The 23,541-nt window shown below is 36.2% G+C and overlaps 3 protein-coding genes across 8 annotated transcripts in view; 2 read left to right on the plus strand and 1 right to left on the minus strand.

Annotated features, from left to right (window-relative positions):
- Positions 1-5,506: 5,506 nt before the first annotated feature.
- Positions 5,507-23,009, minus strand: LOC141387210 (uncharacterized). The gene is made up of 5 exons (XM_073956572.1): positions 22,699-23,009; positions 7,984-8,106; positions 7,828-7,906; positions 6,031-7,074; positions 5,507-5,963 (listed from the first exon to the last, which is right to left on the minus strand). The coding sequence occupies exons 2-5, from the start codon at positions 8,050-8,052 to the stop codon at positions 5,782-5,784; spliced, it is 1,374 nt and encodes a 457-aa protein (XP_073812673.1). The 5' UTR covers positions 8,053-8,106; positions 22,699-23,009; the 3' UTR covers positions 5,507-5,781.
- LOC141387255 (uncharacterized) lies at positions 12,336-14,021 on the plus strand. The gene is made up of 3 exons (XM_073956707.1): positions 12,336-12,623; positions 12,776-13,664; positions 13,726-14,021. Exons 1-3 carry the CDS (start codon positions 12,522-12,524, stop codon positions 13,914-13,916), a joined length of 1,182 nt encoding a protein of 393 aa, XP_073812808.1. The 5' UTR covers positions 12,336-12,521; the 3' UTR covers positions 13,917-14,021.
- Positions 21,873-23,541, plus strand: part of LOC141406746 (uncharacterized) — a 62,797-nt gene continuing 61,128 nt past the window's right edge. Inside the window, exon 1 of one of the 6 annotated variants that reach the window (XM_073954948.1) lies at positions 21,873-22,206. The gene's annotated coding sequence lies outside the window, so the exon portion shown is untranslated. Of the gene's footprint in view, positions 22,297-23,541 lie in introns of all 6 variants that reach the window. The other 5 variants (XM_073992841.1, XM_073955627.1, XM_073955504.1 and 2 more) reach the window with 5 other exon arrangements.

A 23,541-nucleotide genomic window follows, 5' to 3' on the forward strand; every position in this document is an offset into this window, starting at 1 on the left:
TTATTTTATTTTATTTTATTTTATTTTATTTTATTTTATTTTATTTATTTTATTTTATTTTATTTTATTTTATTTTATTTTATTTTATTTTATTTCATTTTATTTTTATTTTACTTTATTTTATTTTATTTCATTTTATTTCAGTTTAATTTAATTTATTTAATTTTATTTTATTTATTTTATTTTATTTTATTTTTATTTTACTTTTTTTATTTTATTTATTTATTTCATTTTATTTTATTTTATTTTATTTTATTTATTTTATTTTATTTTATTTTATTTTATTTACTTTTAATAATATAAGTTTCTTTTCATTTTTTCGCTCGTCTCAATTTTACATGTCTTATGGCAATAATAAGCCAAGTAAAAAATAATGCAAAGATGATAAAACGTTCTGTGGAACAAATATCATTCACACTTTGCAAGAGAACTGAGAGACTTACCAATATGGCGGAAAAATTGAGCAAGAGAGCACAACAACTGTGCTAAAAGAACAGTGATAGACAAATTTGCTAAGTGCAAGGGAAATTGAAAAGTAACTTTGTGGAACAAAACAAGTAAAAAAGTATCAGTCGGCTTTGCTGACAGAGATATACCCTCAGCCTGTGCAAATTGAAACACTTTTTTCACAAAAAACTTATGTATTTAGAGGGTTTCAAAAATGTTGATTAGGATTAAAGTTCAACAATTTTGCTGAAAAGGTACTTAAAGGAATGGACCGACATAGACCATGGGGTGCCATAGGGGGTTTTTACACCCTTCGGGCTGTTTTCTCAAGATGTATGGACTTGCCCCTGAAACAACTTTTACCATCGTAATTGAGGCAGCGAATGTAAGTTGCTTCAACAAAAATCAAAGTGATTCAATAGCAGGTCTTAAAGTGAACTTATCCAAAATTTTGTGTGGGAGGTACGGGATGGAGTGGACAAATATAGTCCATATTCGAACCTGATCTATATCTGGTAGATATTATGAGAAAGTGTAAAGTATGGACCATATCGGTCACTCCCATCAAGAGTTATCGTGCGCACAATTTTTCCGAATATTTTTGAACTTTTGTGGGGTAGGTACCTGAAGGAGTGGACCGATATGGCTTATCTACGAACTTAAACTAAGTTTGGAAACAATATTACGAAGGCCAAATTTTGGCCGGAACCGGCATTTCCGTTCGAGAATTATCTTGCGCTTCCACCCATAAACATGGTGTCATAGGGTTTGTTTTTCAACTTTCAGGCTATTTTTTCAGGAAGTATGGACTTGCCCCTGAGGAAACTTGTACCTTCGTATAGGGGACAGTGAATACAAGATGGTACAACAAAAACCAAGGCGATTCGAGAGCAGGTCCTAAACTGAACTTTTCCGAAATTTTGTGTGGGAGGTACTCGAAGGAGTTTACCGATTGAGTCCATATTGGAACCTCATCAAAGTCTGGTAGAAATTTCATAATGTGCAAAGTATGGACCAAATCGGTTACTCTCTTCAAGAGTTATCGTACGCACAAATTTTCCGAACATTTTCGAACCTCTGTGGGGGAGGTACCGGAAGGAGTGGACCGATATAATCCATCTTTGAACTTGAACTAAGTTTGGACAAAATATTACGAAAGCCAAATTTTGGACCGAATCGGCAGATCCGTTCGAGAGTTATCTTGCGCTCCAACCACTACACACGGTGTCATAGGGTTTTTTGTAACTTTCAGGCTATTTTCTCAGGAAGTATGGACTTGCCCCTAATGAAACTTACAGCGTCGTATAGAGGACAGCGAATACAACTTGCGTAAACAAAAATCAAAGCGATTCGAGATCAGGTCCTAAACTGAACTTTTCCGAAATTTTGTGTGGGAGGTACCCGAAGGAGTGGACCGATTGAGTCCATATTGGAACCTAATCTAAGTTTGGTAGAAATTACACTATGTGCAAAGTATGGACCAAATCGGTTATTCCCTACAAGAGTTATCGTGCGCACAAGTTTTGCGACAATTTTTGAACAGTTGTGGGGGAGGTACCTGAAGGAGTGGACCTATATGGCCCATCTTCGAACTTAAATCGAATCTGGACAAAATATTTCGATACCCAAAATTTGAACCGAATCGATTGATCCGTTCGAGAGTTATCGTGCGCACCAGCCAGCCAGACAGACCGACAGACAGACAGACAGACAGACAGACGGACGGACATTGCTAGATCTACTCAAAATTGTCTGAAACGGATATCGTACAAACATACTTGGGGTCTAAAACCATTATTTCGATGAGGCACATTTTTGGTCGTATCAAAGTGTAAATACCCTCTTTAGCCTAAAGGCTGAGGGTATAAAAAGGTTATCACTTTTCAAAATAAATACTTTTTGATAAGTGCAAAATGAAAAGCGATAAGTTGTTTCGAGGAATAGGGCCCAGCTCGAAACTTCATAAATATTTGTAGGCACAAAAGCAGACAATTACATTTATGCACTCTTACTTAACAGAAAATGAAAGGTTTGAAATATAATTTGCTGTTTTGGAGTTTTACATTAAATTACTAGCTCAAAATATTAAGGGAATAGACTATAAAAGTGACCCAAATACCCCCCTTTATTACAACTCTTCTTTTGTAATAGTTTGGATTTTGCGTACAGATTTATTGCGTTTCGGCTAACTTAAAGTTGAAAGTAATGTTTAAAATTGAAGGAGGACCTTCTTTGTATTAACGTTTAGTGTGAAAATTACACTTTTATTGCATGCAAATTGTTTTTTTTTGCGTTTTCAAATCCATCCATTAGTAAAAGAAAGGATATAATAATGGCCCTTAAACTACTCCATATAAGGTAACCTCAAACGAAGTTCTGCCTATTATGAACCAGGTATTACATTTTCCTAGACTTGTAGAATGTGACCACGATTTAATAGTAACAGATTGGAATTTGCTAAGGCTCGGTGAAACTATACTTTCTTTCATCTCAAAGAACACATCTTATAATACCTTTGGAATTTTTGTTGTTGAAAAATAATGCATATTCTTGAGGTAAATGGCTATCTGCGAAACCATCTTTTTGTAAAAGCGTTTTGCGGTGCCAACGAGAGCTCGAAAACGGATGGGCGGTTCATAGTATATTTTTGTAAGCGTTTTAGGATCCTAATAAAACAAAATTATAAAAAATTTTCTTAAAAAAATTTGAGCTGTCAAAGTCAAAATTTCGACTTTACCGAAAAAAAGTGACTGTTTTTGTCAAAAAATTGGGCAAAATAATTTTTTTAATCTTTCTCGATTAAAGGCGTTTTATGTATTTAATAAGCTCACATGAATAATATAATAAGGTCATATGAAGATCGGTCAATTCGTTTTAGAGCTATCGTTGGCACCGACTTCAAAACCGCCGTTTTGAGAAACACGCACTTAAAGTTTATATGCTACATTCAAATCACAATAAATTGTTGCCTTCCAATCATTATATCTCAGACAATTTACGTAAAAATAGACAAAATTTTTTTCGATTTTTCTAAAAGTAATAAAAGGTATCTATGAGAAATATATATTTTTGTTTTAATTTTTAATGTTGGGCCGTTTTAGGTCGTTTTGGGCCGTTTTTAGGAAAGTTTTGGGCCGAAAAAAATTTTTCGAACGGCAACACTGATTACATATGTAACAATTTTTATTCTAAGAGCGTTGATAAAGAGTTTTGCTTCTCTTTTTAGTGCAAACGCCAATAAAAAATACCGTTGATTAATGTGTTTTGTTTCACATTTATTGTATCCAGTGGAAACCACTATTATTAAAATGCCCTCCTATGCCCTCACGCGTACTAAATTGAAGATTTGTATTAACTTCCAAGTTTTTATCTTAAATTATGGAACAAAAATTTAATATTAATGTTAGTGTCCTATAGGGGATTCTTGTACACTTACTTCCCGCGTATTTTGACGGATTTTAGAGACTATATGTGCAATCGTCCTGCAGATATTCACATATAAAATTAACACTTTCTGGAGGTACTTCCGATTCTGATGCTATATCTCCAGATCACCCCTGAATTTAAAAAATTTACATAGCCTATATATTTTCAGGCGATGCTGAAATATACTCTCAAAATTTCAGGGAGATCCCTTGAGTGGTTTTTGAGTTATTAAAGCACCAACAAACGTACAAACAAGCATTTTTATACCCTCAGCCTTTAGGCTAAAGAGGGTATTTACACTTTGATACGACCAAAAATGTGCCTCATCGAAATAATGGTTTTAGACCCCAAGTATGTTTGTACGATATCCGTTTCAGACAATTTTGAGTAGATCTAGCAATGTCCGTCCGTCTGTCTGGCAGGCTGGTGCGCACGATAACTCTCGAACGGATTCGGTTCAAATTTTGGGTATCGAAATATTTTCTCCAGATTCGATTTAAGTTCGAAGATGGGCCATATAGGTCCACTCCTTCAGGTACCTCCCCCACAAATGTTCAAAAATTGTCGCAAAACTTGTGCGCACGATAACTCTTGTAGGGAATGACCGATTTGGTCCATACTACGCACATCGTCTAAATTCTACCAAACTTAGATGAGGTTCCAATATGGGCTCAATCGGTCCACTCCGTCGGGTACCTCCCACACAAAATTTCGGAAAAGTTCAGTTTAGGACCTGGTCTCGAATCGCTTTGATTTTTGTTTACCCAAGTTGTATTCGCTGTCCTCTATACGACGCTGTAAGTTTCATTAGGGGCAAGTCCATACTTCCTGAGAAAATAGCCTGAAAGTTACAAAAAACCCTATGACACCGTGTATAGTGGTTGGAGCGCAAGATAACTCTCGAACGGATCTGCCGATTCGGTCCAAAATTTGGCTTTCGTAATATTTTGTCCAAACTTAGTTCAAGTTCAAAGATGGATTATATCGGCCCACTCCTTCCGGTACCTCCCCCACAAAAGTTCAAAAATGTTCGGAAAATTTGTGCGTACGATAACTCTTGAAGGGAGTAACCGATTTGGTCCATACTTTGCACATTATGAAATTTCTACCAGACTTAGATGAGGTTCCAATATGGACTCAATCGGTAAACTCCTTCGAGTACCTCCCACACAAAATTTCGGAAAAGTTCAGTTTAGGACCTGCTCTCGAATCGCCTTGGTTTTTGTTGTAACATCTTGTATTCACTGTCCCCTATACGAAGGTACAAGTTTCCTCAAGGGCAAGTCCATACTTTCTGAAAAAAGAGCCTGAAAGTTGAAAAACAAACCCTATGACACCATGTTTATGGGTGGAAGCGCAAGATAATTCTCGGGTCTTTGTCGGTCCATTCCTTTAAGTACGTTGCCCCCACCCCCCTCCTAAATACATAAGTTTTTTTTGTAAAAAAAGTGTTTCAATTTGCACAGGCTGAGGGTATATCTCTGTCGGCAAAGCCGACTGATACTTTTTTACTTGTTCTATTTTATATATGTATACAGATATAGATGTATTTTCAATGTTTTGGTCCGTCAATCATCGCCAATAAATGGTCAAAATCACCCTTTAATACAATTTAATGCAAATCAAAACAACATTTTATTAGGATTTTTACTTTTTAATATTAAAACAGAAGTACGAAAAACAATTTTATTAATAACAAATTGACCCGTAAGTATCCATTTATTGGTCTATTTCAGTATTGCAAGAATCTACTAATTTTTACTATTTTCTTTTTGATAGTATAGATAGAGTAAAAAGTAGTAGCTACTTGCAGGTTCTGGAACAGAGCAAATATTGTAACAACGAAAAAGAGGGAACAGAACACAGAAACGGTGGCGTGGAAGAAAGCATATGTGTGGTACGATTAACTTAGGAGCACCACTCGTCGAAGCAACCATCATCTTGCATGCAGCCAAATGATCCTGGATTATTGAGACAATAGGCCTGTTGATCGTAAAAGCCGCATCTATTGGTGGGACAATTATAACGGTAGCAATAACTGGAACATCCTAGCCCAATTCCATGTCCACATGCCGAACAATCAAAACCACCTGAGGAAAATGTTAATTTGTACATTACTTATACTTTGGCATTTTTAGTATTTTAAATAAGACGAACCTGTTGTTTGGCCACAGAGACCAAGGGGACTGCCACACTCCTCTTGTAGTGGTGGTACAACAACTACATTGGGTCTAGAATACACATGGGGAGGTTTCAGGTACACTACGCTAGCGGTACAAAAATCTCCGCATCTTTGGTTTCTGGTATGATAGCAATACCATCGATTGTTACGTCGTTCGCAGGTACGGGGAGTCACAACAGTACAGCAGCTTGTATGCGGAGCCGGGGTCGGCGGTGGTGTGGTGGTGTCAAGATTCTCAGGATATTCATTATCATTAAACTCGGTTTGATTAATTGTCACTGGAGCATTGACAGTAATATTGTTGGTATAACTCAAATTTATATCTGGCTGCGAATGGTTGGATTTTGTTGTAATTGTTGTGTACAAAGTAATATTGTGCGAAATGGGTTCTGGCGTTGAACACTTATAACCGGACCATACTGTGCCATCAGGACACACAATTTGTATACATTTCCCGCCAGACATAACTGTACCAGAGGGACAGTACACAAGTTGACAGTATCCGCCAATTAGAATTGTTCCTTCGGGACAATCTCTGATTGTATCAGGTGGAGGTGTGGTGACCGGGGTTGTTCTAGTCGTTGGTGGCGCTAGTGTTGTAGAAGTAGTGGTTGTTGTTGTTGATGGGGATGCAGTTGTTGTCAAAGGCGGATTTTTTGGAGGGTTTGTCGGAGATGTTCCACAGGTATTGCAACCGTTATTTTGACAATTGTTTGCCTGACAACATGACTGATTCTGGCATTGGTTGCACGTTGTAGAACAGCAATTGCAGTTGTTTGTTTGACAACATGACTGACTCTGGCAGTTATTTGTGCATGTTTGACAGTTATTTGTGCACGTCTGACAGTTATTAGTGCATGTACTTTGACACTGTGGTTTATTACTGCAAGAAGCGCCATTCGTTGGATTATTAGGGGAGATTACCGCTGGCGCAGATTTACAGCAATCAAAGCACCGCTCGCCCTCACATCCGCGTACACATTTTTCTAAGCAGCATTGTTCTCCAATCCATAAGGAATCTTGAAATGTAAATGAATAGAACATTGGCTTCTTATTAAAACAGTTGTTACTACTTTTGCATAAACATATCGCCCATTTACTCAAAGAGTGACACATTAAAATTTGACTTTCCAACTTAAAAAGATTATCGCACAAGCAATAAAATAACTACTTGGGCCATATTTTACCAACATCTAGCCAGATGTCAGTGCTAAATTTCTGTGCAAGTCAAGCATGGTTTGAAGTTTTTTTAGTGCTTCATAAACTCAAAAAACTTTTTTGTTGAATTATGCCAAACCCATTGTAAATGAGCTGTAACTCGATGAGTTTGACACAAGATAAAGTAGAAGTCTTAGAAAAAATAGAAATTGCTAACTCAGAAAACGTATTTTTTGAGTTATGCCACTCTTTGAGTAAATGAGCGATATGTATGTATGAAATATCTAGTTTCAATGCAGTGCAAATATCGAATATCCCCAATTCGATTCGATGAAAATGTTCCCGCCCCGAAATCGATGTCTGATTTCATATAACGAATGGTATGATATTGACGAATTAAATTAAATGTTGATATACAAAAATAATGCAAATAAACAACAAAACTTCAATACATTCAGAGCTGGACGGAGGAATTTTGATATTTACAAAAAAAGATAAGAAATTACAACCCTAATGTCCATATGTATGCATAAAATTTAAGTGAATGGTTTATAAATTCTATGATTGAGCACCCCCAGATCCCTCATGGATCTGCCCCATGCATTTTAACTCACCGTATCCACAGGTTCCTCTTTGAAAATCAAAGCATTCATTATTAAATAGAATTGTCGTACCGGTACATTTTTGAGAATCCTTAGAATAAAATAACAACACATATTAATGTTTAAAAATATTTATGTATGAATAAGAATACAATTTCAAAATCTTACCGCCAATTGAAAGTGCATACAACAAACAATCAACACGATTCCGAATGTATTCGCCAATGCAAGATTCATTTATGAAGGTAGTATATGCCCAGTCCAATAGACAAATAAGACTGATCTAACAATCTGCATAATTTGCAAAATAAAAGATTCCTATGTTTTCGTTTTTGGACACGTACTTGTCATACACAATATATTTAGAACTATTATCAAATAAAGCCTTGACCTCGCATAGTTTTGTGTTTATTTTTATTGGAGTGATCCGTTTAAGATTCGAAGCTTATCAACTGGGAGAGTAAGTTTGTGTTTCTCAATGGAACAGCAACATTTGAAAATGTCGGCAGACTCGCGTTAGTCGGTTTTAAGAATTGTAACAAAGCGTTCTGCAATGTTCTCATCCCATAAGACAGGTCGAAAAAACAACTTCTTACAGGTCGTGTTATTGATTGCAACAATCGCATCTGTCGTTTGTGGTCAAAATTCTGTTTCAGTATAATAGACAAATAAGACAAATAAGACTGATCTAACAATCTGCATAATTTACAAAATAAAAGATTCCTATGTTTTCGTTTTTGGACACGTACTTGTCATACACAATATATTTAGAACTATTATCAAATAAGGCCTTGACCTCGCATCGTTTTTTCGTTTTTGGACACGTACTTGTCATACACAATATATTTAGAACTATTATCAAATAAGGCCTTGACCTCGCATCGTTTTGTGTTTATTTTCATTGGAGTGATCCGTTTAAGATTCGAAGCTTATCAACTGGGAGAGTAAGTTTGTGTTTCTCAATGGAACAGCAACATTTGAAAATGTCGGCAGACTCGCGTTAGTCGGTTTTAAGAATTGTAACACTGGGGTGACGTAGGGGATGGAAGATACCAAGTAACGGTCCTGACCGGTTTTAACATGGCAAAGCCCAGGATTTATCTTGGTCCCTCTTTCATCCCAAGTGGACACTGACCTCCCCGTGGTGTCACCTGGGGAACTGCCTTTAACACCCGTTAAAGGTAGTGAGCTAACATGTGCCGCGCGTTCACCCATAAGAACGTTAAAAACTTGGGTTTGGGCGTCGGGTTAGTAACCCTCCCCTAGAAAAAACAGCCTACTATGAAAAAACGAAAGAAAAGAAAAACAAACCCCTCTAAAGTTGACGAACCCCGCAAACGTTTTAAGGACCATGATCTGCGAATCTGCACCTGGAATGTTCGCACTCTTTATAGAGAAGGTGAAATCTTCGCATTGGCAGACGTACTTGAAAAGTACAAGACCGATATTACTGCCATACAGGAAATACGATGGATTGGGAAAGGCGTCACAACAACACCTAAAGGTGACGCACTGTATTATAGCTGCCATGACGTAAAGCATGAGTTTGGTTGTGGATTCGTAGTTAGTCGGAGACTAAAACATCTTGTATCCAGCTTCACTCCAGTGAATGAAAGACTTGCTGCAATTCGAATAAAAGCTAAATTCTTCAACATCAGCTTTATTTGCGCTCATGCTCCCACTGAAGAAAAGGATGAACAGACCAAAGATATATTTTACGAGCGCTTAGAAGAAACATATGACCGTTGCCCTGCCCATGACATTAAAATCATTCTAGGCGATTTTAATGCCAAAATTGGAAAGGAGAATATCTTTGGCCCAACAGTCGGGAAATTCAGTCTCCACAGTGAAACATCTGACAATGGTATGAGACTGATAGACTTTGCAGCTGCAAAAAACATGGTAGTTAGCAGTACCAGATTTAATCATCTCGATATTCATAAGGGCACCTGGCTGTCTCCAGATCAGAAAACAAGAAACCAAATTGATCATGTTGTGATAGATGGAAGACATTCATCGAGCGTGTTGGATGTACGATCGTTCCGAGGCGCAAACATTGATTCGGACCACTACCTTGTTGCAGCAAAGGTACGCACCCGCTTAAACGTAGCAAACAAAGTACGAACAGACACAACACGAAAGTTAGACATCGGTAAGCTGCAATCACAACAGATAGCCACAGCATATTCCACTCAACTAGCCCAATTGCTTAATCAAAGCCCTCCTCATCCCGATAACATATCAGCGCAATGGCAAAGCATTGCCCACTCCATGCAAACAGCCGCAAAATCCATACTTGGATACCAGAGACCTCCACCAAGGAATCCATGGTATGATGAGGAGTGTCGTGCTGCCACCGAAGAGAAAAATGCGGCATATAAGGCTACTTTACAATCCGTAGCAACGCGTAGCGCACGAGAGAGATACAGGGAGAAAAGGAGAGAGGAGAAACGTCTTTTCCGCAGGAAAAAGAGAGAGATGGAAAAGCGGGAGTATGAAAAAATCGAGATGTACAGGAGCCAGAATGAAGTCCGAAAATTCTACCAAAGAGTCAAGCATCAAACTGATGGCTTTGGTACAGGCACATCCTCCTGTAGAGACCAGCAAGGTAATTTGGTAACTGATACAGATAGTGTACTCAGGATATGGAAAGATCATTTTTCAAATCTGTTGGTATCCAATAGCAGCGAAGACGACGAAGATACCACAGTCCCAATCCCAGAAGATGGTATTGAATGTATACCGCCCAGCCAAGATGAGGTAAAGACAGCAATAAATCGGCTGAAGAATAATAAGGCAGCAGGGGCCGATGGCTTACCAGCCGAGCTGTTCAAAACCGGAGGCGACACGCTGATAAGGTGTATTCATCAGCTAGTTAGCACCATCTGGCAGGAAGAACGAGTACCCGACGATTGGAACCTGAGTATCCTGTGCCCCGTCCACAAGAAGGGAGATAAGACTGTATGCTCTAACTATAGGGGCATAAGTCTACTCCCTATTGCCTACAAGATCGTGTCAGGGATATTGTGCGAACGACTAAAGCCAATGGTCAACGAGATTATTGGACCATACCAATGCGGCTTTAGACCTGGCAAGTCCACCATTGACCAGATATTTACCCTGCGGCAAATCCTGGAGAAGACCCAAGAGATGCAGATCGACACCTACCACCTTTTTGTCGATTATAAAGCAGCCTTCGACAGTCCGCTGCGCTCAAAGGTATTCCAAGCCATGTCTGAATTTGGTATTCCCGCAAAGCTCATCCGGCTTTGTAAAATGACTTTAACTGACACGAGGTCCTCAGTTAAAATAGGAAAGAACCTCTCCGAAGAGTTTGGTACCAAAAGAGGTTTCAGACAAGGAGACAGCCTTTCGTGTGACCTCTTCAACATCCTGCTAGAAAAGGTTATACGAGAGGCAAACGTCAAAAGAAGTGGCACAATCTACACCAATAGTCACATGTTACTTGCTTATGCTGATGATATAGACATCATGGGTCGATCAGTAAAAGAAGTAACTGATACCTTTATAAAAGTCGAAGGAGAATCTGCTAAAGTGGGTCTGGCGGTAAACGGTGAGAAGACCAAGTTGATGGTGTCGACGCGCAATGCGTCCATTGAGCTCGGACCGACTGTGGAAGTTGGTTCCTATAATATTGAGGTAGTAAAAGACTTCGTCTACCTCGGCACCTCCGTCAACACAACAAACGACATCAGTTGTGAAATAAAAAGAAGAATTGTATTGGCCAACAGATGCTACTTTGGATTAAGTAAGCAGTTTAAAAACAAAGCCACATCTCGTCAAACAAAAATAACGCTCTACAAAACACTGATACTACCCGTGCTGATGTATGGCTCCGAAGCCTGGGTACTTGCGCAAGCAGACATGGCAGTGCTTGGTGTGTTTGAGAGAAAAATTCTTCGAAAGATCTACGGACCAATCTGCGTTGACGGTGAATATCGACGTCGCATGAACCACGAGCTGTATCTGCTATAGAACGACATCAATATTGTTAAACGTATCGAGATGCAGCGATTGCGTTGGCTAGGCCATATCAAAAGAATGAGCGATGATGAACCCACTAAAAAGGCGTATGAATACATGCCACATGGCGGTGCACGCAGAATTGGCAGGCCAAGGAATAGATGGCGCAAACAAATGGATGATGAGATGACAAGGCGCGGTATTCCAGAGAGCAAAGCAACAAATAGAGAGGAATGGAGATCTCTTCTTAGTTCGGTCTATAGAACAAATGTTCTGTAATGGGCCAGCTAAGTAAGTAAGTAACAAAGCGTTCTGCAATGTTCTCATCCCATAAGACAGGTCGAAAAAACAACTTCTTACAGGTCGTGTTATTGATTGCAACAATCGCATCTGTCGTTTGTGGTCAAAATTCTGTTTCAGTATAATAGACAAATAAGACAAATAAGACTGATCTAACAATCTGCATAATTTACAAAATAAAAGATTCCTATGTTTTCGTTTTTGGACACGTACTTGTCATACACAATATATTTAGAACTATTATCAAATAAGGCCTTGACCTCGCATCGTTTTGTGTTTATTTTCATTGGAGTGATCCGTTTAAGATTCGAAGCTTATCAACTGGGAGAGTAAGTGTGTGTTTCTCAATGGAACAGCAACATTTGAACATGTCGGCAGACTCGCGTTAGTCGGTTTTAAGAATTGTAACAAAGCGTTCTGCAATGTTCTCATCCCATAAGACAGGTCGAAAAAACAACTTCTTACAGGTCGTGTTATTGATTGCAACAATCGCATCCATCGTTTGTGGTCAAAATTCAGTTTCAGTATGTACCATTAAGGTTGGCTATATGCCGTCGAAATTATTTGTCACTTTAAACTAAAAAGCTTACAAAATGTGACAAATGTTCGATGGTGTGTAACTCCTTTCAAGAAAAGTCAAAAGAATATCGGGGCAATGATCCTTTTTTATTTTTAGTCCGTGTGTAGAGATGATTGCCCAGAGGGTTATGCTCCAGCACTGATCGATGGTGCCTGCTCGTGCTCCCCGATAGAAACGAATCGTATTTACTGTCCGGAAGGTTCGGTTTTTGAAGATAATAAATGCCGCAAAATAGTTTGTCCATACGGCGAATTATACAGGGGCATTTGCCTGCAAGTTATGTGTCCCCCAGGTATGGTGTGGCGTGGCAAGAAATGCCAAGAACCAGAATATCTTACCACTATACTTGAAATTGAAAATCTCGTCACTAATGAAGTGCGGAAAAGTCCAGTTTATCTCGAATTTAGGAACCAGAATAAGATTGTACAACAACAAGGCAAAAATTCATCTTCCAATACTATATTCGAAGAGGACATGGGACCTGAAAATGTGGTGGTAAATGGAAACAGCGTCGACATTAACGGTGAAATAGAAAAATCTGAAAGCTACACAACCATGACTTCAAATACCCAAGAAATAAACAATGAAACGAAAATGTCAGAGAAACTCGTAAATTCCGCACGTTTTCAAGAAATCAATCCGTCGAAAGCAACGATAATGCCCACAAATTTCATTGCAAATACGAATCCTCAGGAAAAGAACACTGGCTTAGAAAACGCAGAAAAATCCATTAAGTCCACAAATTCCCAATCTAATGACGAAGTGACTAAGGTTGCTAACTTTAAGCAAACTGTAGGTTGTTGTAAATTGCGTACGTCTCGTATTTGCAAGCTTTACGGTCAAAAGTGGATTTGCTTCAACCGCAATCAGAATATGTGCGATGCTAGAGTGTGTACAGCTCCAATTGTATATCTGAGGCCCCCCGAAATTAAATACATGCATTCAACATTAATTATGCCCCCGACTACAGGCCCATCAACTCAAGGTATTCAATTTTAAATCCCGAGCAACATGAAGCTTGTATCAATAATGTGTTCTTTTTCCAGGTAACAATAACGTTCCAGCTGATTGCTCTGGCTGTTCACTCAATCAGCCAGAAAATTGTTCCAATTATTGTTCCAGCTATATGTGTCCAAAGGGTGTTTGCAAGTTCATGGATCTAGAAGAGTATTGTCGCTATTATCCTGGCAAATTTGGTTGCATTCAAGCTGATGGATGTCTATGGAGTTGGTGCTGATTTTTTTTTTTTGCGAAATTATAATCTGCGGGAATCAGAGCAGATTTTTGCTTGTATTTTCTAATCCATGAAAGTAAATATATATTATTTTAATGTTTTATCTAACCATATTATGTATTTTTTTTTCCGACTACACTTGTTTAGTTAAAATATTGGAATAAGAATTATTCATTGGTGTTGTCTTGTCTGAGGCTCGAGCTACAGAGCTTGTAATAAACATTCTTTTAGAACATAATTCATTTTAAGATATTATTTTATGTTGCCACAGGACTCGAAAAGCCTAAAGATTGTTCGATATGGACCGTAATGAGAGGCACTCTTGCACATACAAATATATAAAAACTCTCCTTATTTCCTACAGATTGTACGGTACAGGTCGTAGAGAGAAGGCTCGAACCTATTGGTTAAGTTTCAGACTTATGGCGTATTGAATTGGATTGTCTCCCTACAGAGAATTGTCTCTGTTTGGCGTTATTACAACACCGTTTCGAGAAAATTTGTCATGCATTTTTTCAAGGAAATTACCAATATTTTCAATATTTTTTGTGGTAAATGGATACCTGCGAACACTTTTTTATAAAAACGTTGATAGCTCGAAAAAGAATGGGCCAATCCTCAGCCGACGGCATGTCTCAGCCAATTTTGCTCCGATCGACTACTTCAAAATAAGAAAATTAAATGTTTCTCGATTTTTTGAAAGTGATAAGTAGGGGTTCTTAAGCACTCAGAGTGTCTGTGGTTCAATCCCAGACCAGAATATTTATATTTTCGGCGGTGGAAAATCCCCTCAGCGTCATGTCGGCTTACATTTCCTAAGTATTTCAGCCATGAACAACTTATCTACAAGTGGCGTCGCAAAACACGCCATCATTGATATGAGAGAAGTCTCCCTTGTCCCATCAGGGATATTGTGGGAACAATTTATGTAGACATATGCAGAAAATCTGAAATATTTACCATAAGTAGTAGTAGCTAAAGTTATGCCGTACACGTTAATAACAAATTTTTCTTGAAATATATATCCGGTTATGTACATTTTAGAACCGGATATTCCGATATTAGATCCGGTTTTTGAATCACAAATATGTATGCCATTATAAAGATTGTAAAATTACCAATCACATGAAATTAATGGCACATACGATTTTTCGTTTTCTCATCCTGTTGACCTTTTACTCATCACATGATGCTGTTATTAGTGTCATATCAAAGAGGAGAATATTGGCTTCATATAATAACACTGTACAACACAAAAAATAATTACAATATAATTCGACCAGATTATGAAAGAGGACCGAAAAAAAGAAGACACGTGTATCGGCGTTTTGAAAGTTTACGTCGGGAAGTAACCTAAATAGGCGTGGCAATTCCCGCCCATTTCTACAGGTTTTGAAATATTCGACATCAGATTCCTTGGAATCCTTGCATTTTAGGTATAAAGTGTCTTTGGCAACATTAATGACAACAACGCGGGGTATCTTTTTATGAAAAAATTAACCCTCATGCGAGTCACTAAAGGGGTCTTTTTGGTCCCTTTTTTCAAAAACGTTTAAAAACTCCTTTAAAATGCGATCGTATCAGATCAAAATATTCTACAAAATTATTTGTAATAAAATTTTACTATAGGTCACGTTTTAGGGTTAATGTTGTACTTTATCTGAGTTTATTAAGTTTTGTCCCACAAAACTTCATTCTAGATAGAAGACGTCAAAGACAAAAATAATCTCCATCAAATTTCAATATAAGTCGCCGAATAAATGAAATATGTATTTGCAATATATATCAAGAAAATATATACATCAAGTTTGCCAACAAAACACACAAATATTTTTGAATAAATTTGTTTTGTTCTTTTTTCGAGTTGATGCATGAAAGTAACATGAAATTTAGTTCTAGACGAAAGGTGATAAAAGAAAAAATATTCTACTCAAAATTTCATTTAAGTCCTAGAACAAACTAGATATCTGAGTAAAATACTTTGTTAAGAAAATGACGTTACAAAATTAGATATTATAGGTAGAAATTATTTGTTACACTTTTAGACTCTTAATTAAAATGTATTCCATACTGAGCCAAAATCTCCTAAAATACCTCACTTTTTGGGGGTTGTGTCAAAAGAAGAAATGTTTTAAATCAAATTTCATTATGAGTCTCTGAACAAAAGAAATTTATCGCTATAATATTTAAAATCTCAAGAAGCATTCGCTTTTTATATATCATCATCTCGAAAAAAGAACAAAACAAATTTATTCAAAAATATTTGGGTGTTTTGTTGGCAAACTTAATGTATATATTTTCTTGATATATATTGCAAATACATATTTCATTTGTTCGGCAACTTATATTTTATTATTTTTGTCTTTGCCGTCTTCTATTTGGAATGAAGTTTTGTGGGACAAAACGTAATAAACTCAGATAAAGTACAACATTAACCCTAAAACGTGATTTTACTTTTGGCATATTCCTCGCGTTTAGGTACGATTTAAGGCCTGCGTACATAAGCTGCATTGCCTTCATTTTTGACATAATAAAAATAAAAGAATAAAGAAGGCCGAGGAAATTTCGAACCGGGTTGCCCTTTTCTTTTTTATTCTTTTATCAGAAGTAAGCAAGGTAAGCAGGCAAGGCAGCTTATGTACGCCGGCCTTTAGAGTTTTGGTGTTTTTAGGGACCTATAGTAAAATTTTATTACAAATAATTTTGTAGAATATTTTGATCTGATACGATCACATTTTAAAGTAGTTTTTAAACGTTTTTAAAAAAAGGACCAAAAAGACCCCTTTAGTGACTCGCATGAGGGTTAATTTTTTTTCATAAAAATATACCCCGCATTGTTGTCATTAATGTTGCCAAAGACACTTTATACCTAAAATGCAAGGATTCCAAGGAATCTGATGTCGAATATTTCAAAACCTGTAGAAATGGGCGGAAATTTCCACGCCTATTTAGGTTACTTCCCGACGTAAACATTCAAAACGCCGATACACGTGTCTTCTTTTTTCGGTCCTCTTTCATAATCTGTGCGGAGTTTCTTGTTATTTTAAAAAAAGTTCGATTTTGTTGTACCGTGTAATGTTCATTTATGGCATTCAAGGATAACAAGGACATCAAAAATGAATTGAAAAATTAAATACTAAAAAATACTTTGAAAACATCCTGCATTTTTTTTCAAAAAATATTTGTTAATATCCTTTATGTTGTGCAACACATACCGAAAATTTCAATATTCTAGCTTTGGAAGTTATTTTTTAATAAATATTTACATGAAATTCTTCAAAGAAAATAAAACATTTTATTCTATATCATTGTGCGACACGTACAATATTAAAAAAATGCGAAGAAATCATGTTCTGACACCGCAGCGTTGTTTCGGCGTTTTTGCTATCGGAGGCAAGGTTGTAGCTCTTGTATTAAAGAACTAATTCTGAACGCATAAAATCCACCAAACCACATCTTCAAACTCAAAATCGTCAATGTCAAATTTCATTTAAAATTTGTTCTAGGGGTTGGTCTACAGATATCGAACTGATCAAAATTGAAGCAAAAAACCAACTACAAAAATGTTCATTAGATCTCAATAAAAATGTTTTTAGAACATACGAACTTTGTAGAAACGGTTCTTAGTGGTCAAAATATCAAAACAAATTCGATTTTTATCCTTTTTCTCTGGCTCTGCTCTATAAGATACTAAACCGATCAAAATTCAAGAAAATAATCAACAACAATAACTTTCTGGAATATACGAACTGTCTATGAACGATTCTTATTTGTTTATGTTCTATGTCTTTGAACTATCTTGCACTCCGTACGTGTCCCCTGCTTAGAATTTCAATTCCACTCGTTCGCCTCGAAATGCACATTTTTAGTACTATTCTCTAGGTGTGTTCGTACCTACACTTCAATAGGAACCCTCACCCTGAATTTCAAGTTTCCAGACTTAGTCGTTTCGCCTCGACATTGATTACCAGTTAGTCAATCAAATAGTACACTTTTTAGTACATTTAAGTAAAATTTCCAAAAATCAAGCCATATTAACCACATACGCCCCAAGACTAAGCATCACCCAAAATTTTAAGATTCTAGTTTCCACCGTTTCGCCTGGGCATTGATTGTCAGTCAGACATCATTGCTCAGGTATTAAGATACGAATTTGAGGCAGTTATGAAATTAGGAGTGAATGAGATACGAGAACATATTTCACTAATATTTAGAGAACCGCGATAACATACTAAGATAATAACAGGTTGCAGTAATAAAACACAAAAATAGCAATCGTTTGATATAAAAAAGTCTAAATAGCATTTTTTTTAATACGAGGTTGAGGAAGTAAGGCATCAATTTACAGTCCGGTTCATGTGTAACGCAATTTTTTGAAAATTGTCGGACGGTGTTATCAACCCGAACCCAGAAGTTCAGATATGTCATTGATGACACTTCTGATTTATTGCGCGAAGCAATTTTCCACCGCCCAGATCTTGAGTTCCAATTTGTATCACAGTGTTATTTATTGATACATTGACGTATGTAGTACATATACACTTTCGGAAAAGGTTCCTTGTATATTTTATAAAAAACTAGCAGACCCTACTAGCAGATTTTAAATTTATCAACAGATTTTGTCTGCAAACTTTCTTTTCTCTTAAGGACTTTGTCGGATTTTTTCGCCCATTGATGCTGTTTAGGACTTATTATGGTCCTAAAGCGATCTAATAATAAAAGCTAAAAAACTGGTTGTCAAATTCTCCCGCTTATTGAGACGTATATGTTTTTAGGTTTTCATGGCTGATGGTCCGTGGAACTTAACCATTAAAGGAAATTTGTAAATATGTGGTTTTTGTTAATAGGAGAGATACCGTGCCACCTTCGAAATTCATGCTATATGTACCACGGCACATTCCACAAAATACGTGAAAATCGGTTCGCTGGCTTTCGAGATATAACATACTTAAAAACTGGCCGTGGTCGGGACTTCGGGCACCATGAAAGAATGCATTCGTAAGTTTAGCAAATATAGCGATTATGAAACAATAGGCCCCCGAAATTCATCAACAAATATATAGCATTTTGTACCACGGTTCATTCCTGAACATTTTCTGAAAATTTCATGAAATTACGTTAAACAGTTTAAAAAAATGTTTTGAAAAGAGTGGGCGTGGTCATCAGGTTTCAAGACATAACATATTTAAAAAAGTGAACGTGGTCCGGTATTTTGGCTCCAAATATGTATCTATGGTCGGAGACACAACCCCATTGTCTCCCAAAATTAATGCTGAAACCGTTTGGCGTACCCCACCTCCTCTGAAATTCATAAAGAACACATTGCCATGGCAGACCTAGAGCATTTCCTGCAAATTTCATAGAAATCGGTTCAGTACTTTGTAAATATAACATATTTAAAAATGTAGACGTGGCGGATCTTTAGGCCCAAAAGATGTACCTAGATTCTAGACTAATTCGTAAATTTTCACACCGATACATTCGTTATTATTGCAAATGTAGAGTTGTTTTAAATATAGCATTTCCAAATTAAATGAAACCTTTTCCAAATTAAATGAAATCTTTTCCAAATTATAAGAAACCTTTTCCAAATTAAATGAACCATTTTCCAAATTAAATGAAACCTTTTTCAATTCCCATGAAACATTTTCCAAATCAAATGAAACTTTTATTTTTATAGAAAGAAATATTAAAATCAAATAAGTTTTTAACAGGTTTTCATTCATAATTCAGTGGTTTTTTGCTTTCTTATATTAAAAAATTTAATAATTATTGGCCATCAATGAATGAAGTTTAAATAAAAATAATCTGAAAGAGAGGATTAAGATTTAAGCAAGTAAAAAGTCGTTAAGTTCGGTCGGGCCGAACTTTTTATACCCTCCACCATAAAATAGTCTTAATTAAAATGGAATAATTAGTGTCCTTTTACAATTTTAGGTGGAAAAAATTTTCGACCATGGATAGATACACCAAGGTAAGGTACCACCTACGCGACTATATCAAAGTGTCAACCTATCTTTATAATTTTTGGTGGAAAAGATTTGTAACCTCAAAAGTCAAATTAAAGTAAGAGTAATTCCATCAAACAATCTAGACCCTCAACGGACATGCACAGATCGACTCAGAATTTTTCGCTGATCAAGAATATATATACTTTATATATACTTTATATCATTATTTCAATGCGTTACAAACGGGAAAACGAACTTAATATACCCTCCATACTATGGTGGAGGGTATAAAAATGAGTCTAATGATGTAGTTCACGATTGGCTGCCTGTGGAATTCTCAGTAACATGTCCATTACAGGAACAGCTCTGTTTAGAGATGTTATTTGTTATTTTCACATTATCGTGTATTTCGGGTGTGAAATCGTTTCAAAATTTACAGTTTTATACTACCTACTCCATATTTTGGTATTCATATAAAACTATTTATCTGTCGTACCAATTGACATAGGCTGTCAACATTTTTCTCAAATGTTTTTATATCACATGAAATTTTGGTATTGAAAATAGGGGTTTTAAGTCCATGTTTTGATAAAGAACCATATAACCGTAGGCATTCTTTATCTATTATCCATACTGTACAATCATATGGGGTGTAATATGGCACAGTGAGTTCTCAATGTGTATAAAATATTCGTGCAAAAATTTATCAACGGTACCACCAAGAGTTTGAACGGTCTTAGTTTCATTTTCCACACTATTTATCAGCAATCTGGTATTTAGAGTTCTCAGTGAATACAAAATATCCTTACCAAAAATTGTCAGCGTTGGTCCATGTTCTGGGGCTATAACCATACCTTCCGATTTCTAGTATTTTGAAGATCTTAGCCGCATTTTCAATTTGAATGAAACAGATAGACCGACATTTTCAAAAAAATAAATAAATAAAATTTTGACGTAATTAAGCGAAGTATCCAACAGCTCAATCAACAGGCATGTTCCAATTATGCAATGGATATGATACTAAGGATTGTACAGGCAGGAAGTCGTGAACCACTTCATTTGAAATAACGTATAGCCCTGGTTAATTCAACCAATTTTTTAAACCTAAATCCACTCTTTCGGATTATTTGAGTTTAAACTTCGATATTGGTCAATAATTATTAATTAATATTTAAATGAAAACCCATTAAAAACTAATACGATTTTAATATTTCTTTCTATAAAAATAAAGGTTTCATTCAATTTGGAAAAGGTTTCATTTGAATTGGAAAAAGTTTCGTTCTAATTTGGAAAAAGTTTCATTCTAATTTGGAAAAGCTTTCATTCAATTTGGAAAAGGTTTCGTTTAATTTGGAAATGCTATATCAAACAAAATATGCAGCCTATTTTCACCGGGAGCCATCCCTGTACATTCCCTGACAATTTCAGTAAAATTGGTTCCGTTGTTTTGTAGATGCAACATATTTTAAAAAGTGGGCGTTTTCAGGTCTTTGGGTCCCAAATAAGTACGTAAGGTTGGAGACACCACCAAACCGTTACATTCGTAATTATTGTAAATAAATTCCGAAATTTTACCGGGGGCTATTTCATGAAAATCGGTTCAGTTGTTTTTGTAGAAAAGATAAAAATTAAAAATTGAAAAAAGTGGGCGTGGTCAATAATTATCCAAATCGGTCCAGCCATTCTCAACTGATGTCATTACCAACGTACGACATTTGATTTTTATTTATAAAGATATGACTAATATTTGCTAAATAAAGCTATATTTCCGTTTTTTTTTAATCTGAATCGACTAGTTCCTATTATGGTATTTTTATTATTCACTTCTTCTTTATATATAACGCTTTATTTTAAATTTGTAACGGTTTTGTGCTTTCAAAGTTCTACATAACGAATTAACTTTGCTAAGCTCCCCACAACTTACATTCTCTTTCAAAAAGAGAGAATTTGTAAGAGACAAACAGAGCGCCAACAGTGTCCCCCTCTTTTCCTAGGTGTTTGTTTATTTAATTCAGTTGTTTAAAATCAGTCGAATGGTTGTCGGCGTCCGGTGTGTTGTGTTCGCTTCGAGTTTCCGTTTTTCTTTGGTGTCTTTTTAATGTTTGTATATACGCAGTGATTTATTTGAGTGCTGATTTATTCAGTGTTCACTGAAAACTATACAGCAGAATTGCAATATTTTAAACGAATTGTACTAATATCGAATCGAAAAAAATAAATACATAGCAATCGTGTACAATTTCGGATTCGAATAAGGGAAAATTTTCAAAGTTTGTTTTACGAATTGAAATTATATACCGACCTTCTTCGTGGGTGTCGAGTGCCGATGGATAAAAAAACAAGTGAGGCAGGATATATTATAAATATCAAATGATATTCATATCAAGTGAATGCCAACAATTATATTAACTTCGAATGAAATAGTGGATGAGGTTATTTCACGAAAAATGCGAGAAAAAAACACATACAGTGCCGTACCTTTACAATAAACAAAATACAGTATTTATTAATGCTCGGAAAATGAGCATTGTTTTTGCTATTTTTACTGGAAGAAGTACTCTTCGTCTTCGTGTGTTATCGCTTTCATCAGCAGCGGCGTGACGAAGAACAACACGTTCAATTTTCACAGAGTCTCTTCTTGGGTGAAATGCAATAACGACAAGAGCAATACACATTATTTAAATTCCACTCTGCAACACAACTTCCTGTTCAAGCGACGACATGCATACACACATGTGTACATACTAGTATGTGCACCGTACCAATGCCCGTTTAACCGCCATCGTATAGGAAATATAAAACAAATGTAGGCTATACAATTTGTTGGCACCTACCTCATTATAGGCGTAAGCGAAGAAGTTCAACATGGACAAGATACACTTTGTGACAGAACCCTACTTGCAATCGACCCGATTATGCTGTTAGTTATACCGCCCACGAATTAACACACTTCTTTTTACCGAATCTCTCCGTGTGTACTTGACAAAATAGCCTATTTATTGGTTTGTTTACGATTTTTTGTTGCTGTTGGTATGGAAACTCACCATGTTGAATGTGTGTGTAAAAATCCGATATACTAGCACTGTCGGGAGAGAATAAACCCGTTTGTATATTTGCATGTATTCACGTATGAAACAGAGCCAAAATGTAAACAAATTGCTAAATACTTACTCAGAATAGAGAATTTATTTTTAAATACAGTGACTCCCATGACTAAACTAAATTTGAAATATAAGTATTTTGTTTTGAAAAACGCACACACAACACGCACCAATTAAGGTTTTGCCTTAAACTTTCATTTGTTATATGGTAAAAACAAAAAATGTTTTACAATCGATGAATCCGAGTTTCACCCATTCAGAATTCGCGAACTGTTAACATATTCTATATAGTATTACTGAAATTCTTTAAAATGAAGTGTTTTAGGGGGAATCCATAATGTCGACCATTAAAATTAATTTACGTGGAAGCTGTGTTGTCATTAGAGTTGGACAATCTCGTTAAATTGAACGATCCGGATCACTATATCGTTCAATGGACACCGGTAATTTCTTTGGCAAAACTGCGTATACTTAATTTCACACGTTGGTTTTAATGATGTTACTCATTCTTCTTTGAATAAGGACAGTGATCCAGATCGTTCAACTGGACGATGTTGCCCAACTCTAGTTGTCATC

This window comes from Musca autumnalis, unplaced genomic scaffold (genome assembly GCF_047663935.1).
Source record: "Musca autumnalis isolate F117 unplaced genomic scaffold, ASM4766393v1 scaffold_1, whole genome shotgun sequence".
Lineage (NCBI taxonomy): Eukaryota > Metazoa > Arthropoda > Insecta > Diptera > Muscidae > Musca > Musca autumnalis.